General features: G+C 48.8%; 2 protein-coding genes across 2 annotated transcripts; both read right to left on the minus strand.

The window, feature by feature from the left end:
• Window positions 1–284: 284 nt before the first annotated feature.
• On the minus strand, window positions 285–3499 carry LOC147450342 (uncharacterized). The gene has a single exon (XM_086519588.1). The coding sequence runs from the start codon at window positions 2682–2684 to the stop codon at window positions 1710–1712; it is 975 nt and encodes a 324-aa protein (XP_086375714.1). The 5' UTR covers window positions 2685–3499; the 3' UTR covers window positions 285–1709.
• Window positions 3500–3649: 150 nt separating this feature from the next.
• On the minus strand, window positions 3650–6031 carry LOC147450343 (uncharacterized). The gene has a single exon (XM_086519587.1). It carries the CDS (start codon window positions 6029–6031, stop codon window positions 5090–5092), a length of 942 nt encoding a protein of 313 aa, XP_086375713.1. The 3' UTR covers window positions 3650–5089.
• Window positions 6032–8353: the final 2322 nt, after the last annotated feature.

The raw sequence follows: 8353 nt of genomic DNA on the forward strand, positions 1-8353 counted from the left end.
ACTCACCTACGACCAACTTTGGTTACACACAATCACCTTTACCGACGCACACATCAATGCACACAAATCAGTAAACACACTCACACTGGGAGACCTCACAAGCCTCGACCGCACACAAAACCACTCTCAATCTACAACCACAATCAATCAATCTCTCTCTCTCTCTCTCTCTCTCTCTCTCTCTCTCTCTCTCTCTCTCTCTCTCTCTCTCTGCGCACACACAAAAGACCCGGAGCCACCGCTACCACGGGTGTTATGCACGAGACGACGAGTAGACAAGAAGATGGCAGTCAAAGACCAGAGAACTAAACCAAACCGTAGACTCAGTTGTGCATAGTAAACAAACAAAACTCTGATACCATCACGATCACTATCAAGTGCGTGCATTGGTGTATTTCGACACCTCTCACACATGGTCCTCCCTTCACATGGCTAAATCCCTTGACGGCTTCTCCTTCACACACTTGGCAGCCCTTGGCTTCCCTTCGATCTTTGCAAACAACCCGCTAACTACCCTCGTTCTCTTGCGACCCTTCTCTAGCTCAGTATGGCCACCCCTGACTGGATGCTCCACAAGCGGCCTCCTTGATGGCCCTCCAATTGCAGCCCGTCAACCCCTTCAGGAGCTCTCGGTCCGGCAATCCGTAGCTCTTGTGGTGGCCTAGCCTCGTTCCCTGTAGGTGACGACCCTCTGCCTGCAGCCCTGGCAACCACTCCTCTGTCATCCCTCCTTCCCTCCTGGCGTCATCCCCCTACAGCCCGCCTTTGCAATCGATTCCCCCTTCTCTGTGGGGATGACCTGCAATCAACCACCTTCTGCATATCGGGCTGCCCTCCTCGTCTCCTGCACACAAGGCCTCAGGCCCTTCCTCTCTACTGGCCGCCTTGAACACAACCGCCACCTTCCTACGTTTTTTCCCCAGCCCCCCGTCGATGGCCTCCTCTTCTTCCCCATGCAAGGGACGACTCTCTTCCTCTTTCTGCATGATCACCTCCTGCCTACCAGGTGGCGCAACTTTCTCCTTGCAACTGCAGCCACTGCAGGCCGCCAACCTTTTTCTTTTTTCTGAGCATGGCAATTCTTTTAAAAACACAAGTTACCTTGCGACTTGGCGGTCACTCCCACGAGAGGCAACCCAATCTTCTCTGACAGCTCATGGCCGATCATTCCACCATTACCCATGGCCGGGCCTCAATGTCGACGACCAAGAAGGTTCACATAACGCCCCTTCATTTGCTTAGAAGATGCCATGTCGATGTGAATAGTGTTTCCATTGAGAAGGCCGCACGGCCGCAAACCGAACACCCAAAAAATAAACCTCCATAATTATGGCCCTGTTTAGCAATGGTCTTCAAGCACAAGGTGGCTTTGACATACATATCACGGCAACACTTCGTGGAGTTTTCCATCGAGCTTCAGCACTTTGAAGCCTCCCAACCTGGCATAGCTTTGGAACGGCCTTCGAGCAACTTCAAGCCACATTTAGCAGACACATCATGATCAAGCTTGCCGCTATCGACATCTGGCACCGTCTCCACCGCTTTAACCTGTACTTGCATGATTCCATAGCGAGTCTATAGCCTTTATCCTGGACCGACATAACTTAGCTGTACCATCATTGCCCACCCTCTCTGTGAGCATTTATTCTCAACCATAGAATTATTTAGGTAATATATCGTTGCATAAGAAGAAAACTGATAGATATTATTTACATAAGCATTAGATAGATAGAGAGAGATAGTCGTCTGCTGTAGAGCCCGCCTGGGTCAAATGGAAAGCCATAGGCTCTCCTAACTGTGAAGCAAACTCCAGCGGGATCAAATACATTGCATTGAGCACAGCCATGCGTCCATAATACATGCATAATCAACCTTTTTTCTGCACCTGTAAACCCGAAAACAAGCCTCTCGTGCAGCCTGACATAACTTCGACCTTCAACCTGTATCCATATACTGGCCTCATATATAAAACAAGCCTGTAAACCAACCTGCTTCTCAAGCATATCCCCTGTTGTAGGTCCTTCAAATGGCATACATGCCATACCTGACTCACCATGCCAATCCTCGTCCACCATAGCCTTTGATACTTCATCTTCACCCATATCATACGAGAGAAAATTGGATTGCTTGACCACCTTTGCCTGCTCACTAACCTGTTCTTCAAGGACTTCTTGTACAACAATATCATCTGCTAAGAAAAAGGGAAAGCCATGACCTATTACCTCGTCTTCTTGTAGGTTGACACCATCAACACCTTGTGGAATGCACTCCCGCTCTTCAACGCGGTCATTAGGGCAAGGTTGCCCAACCCCCTGGCTAGCTTCCTCCTGCACAGCTTCAACCATTGCTTTGCCAACATCTTCAAACTTTTCTTGCGAGCTCTGATCCATAGCTTCCTTTGACTCTTCATGCATACACGCTTCGACTAAGACCGCATCCTTGCTAGTCAGGCTAACAAACTCTTGTACAGCATCACACCACATTGGAGGAACAAATTGAAACGAATGACCAGAATGGCTTATCAATGGCAAAGCAGCTACCTCCTTGACGCTTGAACTCCCCTTTGGCTTCATGGCTTGACGTAGCTCCATTGCCAAGCTATATCCATAGTCTGAAGGCTTCAACAAACACATCTCTAGCTTCTTCTTTTTTTTCCTGCTCTTTGCCTTTGCCAAGAAAACCATTTGCTCATAGTCCTTTGCACCACCGCACTCAACCTTCTCTTTGATTCGCGGATGCAAGCAGGCTAGAAACTGCTCTTGCTTGAAATGATCCCCATTTCGCACACATGTAACAGCAGCTAGTCCCTTCCAAAGAGATTCAAATTTATCCAAAAACAAATCAAAATCTTCACTTACATCCTGCTTTAGCTTGCTCAGTTGCTCACGCAAGTCTGATGGAGAAATTTACTTTTGAAAGGCTTCAACAAACTGCTTACGAATCTTGCTCAGCGACTAACGATCTACAACCTTCAATCCTTCAAACCAGGCTTTGACTCGTCCTTGTGGAACCAATGGTAGGGCCTTCAATTTGGCTTCATGTACACAAATCCTCAACTGCAACAAGTATAGCTCCAGATCGGAAAACCAATCTGCAGCCTCTTCTTCTCCAGCAAGCACCAAGTCAATATCATGCATCATCTTTAGGCTTTAATGCTTCACCAAGGAGCAATCAGTAGATCCTCAGTGAGCAATCACTAGATCCTCAGTGGAGGCACCACTGATGGGATGGGGGAAATGGAACAACACACAGGACACAAACTCGATGCCTCTCTGTAACCCAGCAGGTATCCACCATCCCAAATCACATAGAAACATGTACACACGCACACAATCCGCCAACCTTCACACCATGGACTCGCCTACGAGCAACTTTGGCTACACACAATCACCTTTACCGACGCACACATCAATGCACACAAATCAGTAAACACACTCACACTGTGAGACCTCACAAGCCTCGAACACACACAAAACCACTCTCAATCTGCAACCACAATCAATCTCTCTCTCTCTCTCTCTCTCTCTCTCTCTCTCTCTCTCTCTCTCTCTCTCTCGTTGCACACACACAAAAGACCCAGAGCCACCGCTACCACGGATGCTATGCAAGAGACAACGAGTAGACGAGAAGATGACAGTCAAACACTAGATAACTCAACCAAACCGTAGACTCAGTTGTGCATAGTAAACAAACAAAACTCTGATACCATCGCGATCACTGTCAAGTGCCTGCATTGGTGTAATTCGATATCTCTCACACATGGTCATCCCTTCACATGGCTAAGTCCCTTGACGGCTTCTCCTTCACACACTTGGCAGCCCTTGGCTTCCCTTCGATCTTTGCAAATAACCCGCTAACTGCCCTCGTTCCCTTACGACCCTCCTCTAGCTTAGTATGGCCACCCCTGGCTGGATGCTCCACAAGCGGCCTCCTTGATGGCCCTCCAACTGCAGCCCGTCAACCCCTTCAGAAGCTCTCGGTCCGGCAATCCGTAGCTCTTGTGGTGGCCTGGCCTCGTTCCCTGTAGGTGACGACCCTCTGCCTGCAGCCCTGGCGACCACTCCTCTGTCATCCCTCCTTCCCTCCTGGCGTCATCCCCCTACAGCCCGCCTTTGCAATCGATTCCCCCTTCTCTGTGGGGATGACCTGCAATCAACCACCTTCTGCATATCGGGCTGCCCTCCTCGTCTGCTGCACACAAGGCCTCAGGCCCTTCCTCTCTACTGGCCGCCTTGAACACAACCGCCACCTTCCTACGTTTTTTCCCCAGCCCCCCGTCGATGGCCTCCTCTTCTTCCCCATGCAAGGGACGACTCTCTTCCTCTTTCTGCACGATCACCTCCTGCCTACCAGGTGGCGCAACTTTCTCCTTGCAACTGCAGCCACTGCAGGCCGCCAACCTTTTTCTTTTTTCTGAGCATGGCAATTCTTTTAAAAACACAAGTTACCTTGCGACTTGGCGGTCACTCCCACGAGAGGCAACCCAATCTTCTCTGACAGCTCATGGCCGATGATTCCACCATTACCCATGGCCGGGCCTCAATGTCGACGACCAAGAAGGTTCACATAACGCCCCTTCATTTGCTTAGAAGATGCCATGTCGATGTGAATAGTGTTTCCATTGAGAAGGCCGCACGGGCGCAAACCGAACACCCAAAAAATAAGCCTCCATAATTATGGCCCGGTTTAGCAATGGTCTTCAAGCACAAGGTGGCTTTGACGTACATATCATGGCAATACTTCGTGAAGTTTTCCATCGAGCTTCAGCACTTTGAAGCCTCCCAACCTGGCATAGCTTTGGAACGGCCTTCGAGCAACTTCAAGCCACATTTAGCAGACACATCATGATCAAGCTTACCGCTATCGACATCTGGCACCGACTCCACCGCTTTGACGTGTACCTGCACGATTCCATAGCGAGTCTATAGCCTTTATCCTGGACCGACATAACTTAGTTGTACCATCATTGCCCACCCTCTCTGTGAGCATTTATTCTCAACCATAGAATTATTTAGGTAATATATCGTTGTATAAGAAGAAAACTGATAGATATTATTTACATAAGCATTAGATAGATAGAGAGAGATATTTATCTGCTGTAGAGTCCGCCTGGGTCAAATGGAAAGCCATAGGCTCTCCTAACTGTGAAGCAAACTCCAGCGGGATCAAATACATTGCATTGAGCACAGCCATGCGTCCATAATACATGGATAATCAACCTTTTTTCTGCACCTGTAAACCCGAAAACAAGCCTCTCGTGCAGCCTGACATAACTTTGACCTTCAACCTGTATCCATATACTGGCCTCATATATAAAACAAGCCTGTAAACCAACCTGCTTCTCAAGCATATCCCCTGTTGTAGGTCCTTCAAATGGCATACATGCCATACCTGACTCACCATGCCAATCCTCGTCCACCATAGCCTTTGATACTTCATCTTCACCCACATCATACGAGAGAAAATTGGATTGCTTGACCACCTTTGCTTGCTCACTAACCTGTTCTTCAAGGACTTCTTGTACAACAATATCATCTGCTAAGAAAAAGGGAAAGCCATGACCTATTACCTCGTCTTCTTGTAGGTTGACACCGTCAACACCTTGTGGAATGCACTCCCGCTCTTCAACGCGATCATTAGGGCAAGGTTGCCCAACCTCCTGGCTAGCTTCCTCCTGCACAGCTTCAACCCTTGCTTTGCCAACATCTTCAAACTTTTCTTGCGAGCTCTGATCCATAGCTTCCTTTGACTCTTCATGCATACACGCTTCGACTAAGACCGCATCCTTGCTAGTCAGGCTAACAAACTCTTGTACAGCATCACACCACATTGGAGGAACAAATTGAAACGAATGACCAGAATGGCTTATCAATGGCAAAGCAGCTACCTCCTTGACGCTTGAACTCCCCTTTGGCTTCATGGCTTGACGTAGCTCCATTGCCAAGCTATATCCATAGTCTGAAGGCTTCAACAAACACATCTCTAGCTTCTTCTTTGTTTTCCTGCTCTTTGCCTTTGCCAAGAAAACCATTTGTTCATAGTCCTTTGCACCATCGCACTCAACCTTCTCTTTGATTCGCGGATGCAAGCAGGCTAGAAACTGCTCTTGCTTGAAATGATCCCCATTTCGCACACATGTAACAGCAGCTAGTCCCTTCCAAAGAGATTCAAATTTATCCAAAAACAAATCAAAATCTTCACTTACATCCTGCTTTAGCTTGCTCAGTTGCTCACGCAAGTCTGATGGAGAAATTTACTTTTGAAAGGCTTCAACAAACTGCTTACGAATCTTGCTCAGCGACTGACGATCTACAACCTTCAATCCTTCAAACCAGGCTTTGGCTCGTCCTTGTGGAACCAATGGTAGGGCCTTCAATTTGGCTTCATGTACACAAATCCTCAACTGCAACAAGTATAGCTCCAGATCGGAAAACCAATCTGCAGCCTCTTCTTCTCCAGCAAGCACCAAGTCAATATCATGCATCATCTTTAGGCTTTAATGCTTCACCAAGGAGCAATCAGTAGATCCTCAGTGAGCAATCACTAGATCCTCAGTGGAGGCACCACTGATGGGATGGGGGAAATGGAACAACACACAGGACACAAACTCGATGCCTCTCTGTAACCCAGCAGGTATCCACCATCCCAAACCACATAGAAACATGTACACACGCACACAATCCGCCAACCTTCACACCATGGACTCGCCTACGAGCAACTTTGGCTACTTACAATCACCTTTACCGACGCACACATCAATGCACACAAATCAGTAAACACACTCACACTGGGAAACCTCACAAGCCTCGACCGCACACAAAACCACTCTCAATCTGCAACCACAATCAATCTCTCTCTCTCTCTCTCTCTCTCTCTCTCTCTCTCTCTCTCTCTCGTTGCACACACACAAAAGACCCAGAGCCACCGCTACCGCGGGTGCTATGCAAGAGACAACGAGTAGACGAGAAGATGACAGTCAAACACTAGATAACTCAACCAAACCGTAGACTCAGTTGTGCATAGTAAACAAACAAAACTCTGATACCATCGCGATCACTGTCAAGTGCCTGCATTGGTGTAATTCGATATCTCTCACACATGGTCATCCCTTCACATGGCTAAGTCCCTTGACGGCTTCTCCTTCACACACTTGGCAGCCCTTGGCTTCCCTTCGATCTTTGCAAATAACCCGCTAACTGCTCTCGTTCCCTTACGACCCTCCTCTAGCTTAGTATGGCCACCCCTGGCTGGATGCTCCACAAGCGGCCTCCTTGATGGCCCTCCAACTGCAGCCCGTCAACCCCTTCCGAAGCTCTCGGTTCGGCAATCCGTAGCTCTTGTGGTGGCCTGGCCTCGTTCCCTGTAGATGACGACCCTCTGCCTGCAGCCCTGGCGACCACTCCTCTGTCATCCCTCCTTCCCTCCTGGCGTCATCCCCCTACAGCCCGCCTTTGCAATTGATTTCCTCTTCTCTGTGGGGATGACCTGCAATCAACCACCTTCTGCATATCGGGCTGCCCTCCTCGTCTCCTGCACACAAGGCCTCAGGCCCTTCCTCTCTACTGGCCGCCTTGAACACAACCGCCACCTTCCTACGTTTTTTCCCCAGCCCCCCGTCGATGGCCTCCTCTTCTTCCCCATGCAAGGGACGATTCTCTTCCTCTTTCTGCACGATCACCTCCTGCCTACCAGGTGGCGCAACTTTCTCCTTGCAAGCAGCCACTGCAGGCCGCCAACCTTTTTCTTTTTTCTGAGCATGGCAATTCTTTTAAAAACACAAGTTACCTTGCGACTTGGCGGTCACTCCCACGAGAGGCAACCCAATCTCCTCTGACAGCTCATGGCCGATCATTCCACCCACACCAATGGCCGGGCGTCAATGTCGACGACCAAGAAGGTTCACATAACGCCCCTTCATTTGCTGAGAAAATGCCATGTCGATGTGAATAGTGTTTCCATGGAGAAGGCGGCACAGCCGCAAGCCGAACACCCAAAAAAATAAGCCTCCATAATTATGGCCCTGTTCAACAATGTTCTTCAAGCACAAGGTGGCTTTGACGTTGTCAGGAGTTTTTTGGAGCAAGGGATTGCACATATGTACATACACATGCATGGTGCATAAAATAAAGGATTGTCCATTTTCCAGAGCCAGGTGGTTACGTGGGGCCCACATGTGTACAGGTAGGACAGGGTGTACATAGTGCATCGATTTTCACTATTACCAGTACCAGTGTGTTTTTTCTAAAATAATGAGGAGTTGGTAGCGCGTAAAACTTCTCGAGGAAGCTATCCGCGGGCTGACGACATGAGGTAAGCAGATGCGTCAGATGGTATCTATTGGCAACAGGAGGTC

The sequence above is a fragment of the Adiantum capillus-veneris genome, chromosome 9 (assembly GCF_014529385.1).
Source record: "Adiantum capillus-veneris isolate H3 chromosome 9, ASM1452938v2, whole genome shotgun sequence".
Taxonomy (NCBI): domain Eukaryota; kingdom Viridiplantae; phylum Streptophyta; class Polypodiopsida; order Polypodiales; family Pteridaceae; genus Adiantum; species Adiantum capillus-veneris.

Coding starts and splice junctions, on each gene's coding strand:
- LOC147450342 (XM_086519588.1), bottom strand. CDS start 2,684: ATGGTTTTCTTGGCAAAGGCAAAGAGCAGGAAAAAAAAGAAGAAGCTA.
- LOC147450343 (XM_086519587.1), bottom strand. CDS start 6,031: ATGGTTTTCTTGGCAAAGGCAAAGAGCAGGAAAACAAAGAAGAAGCTA.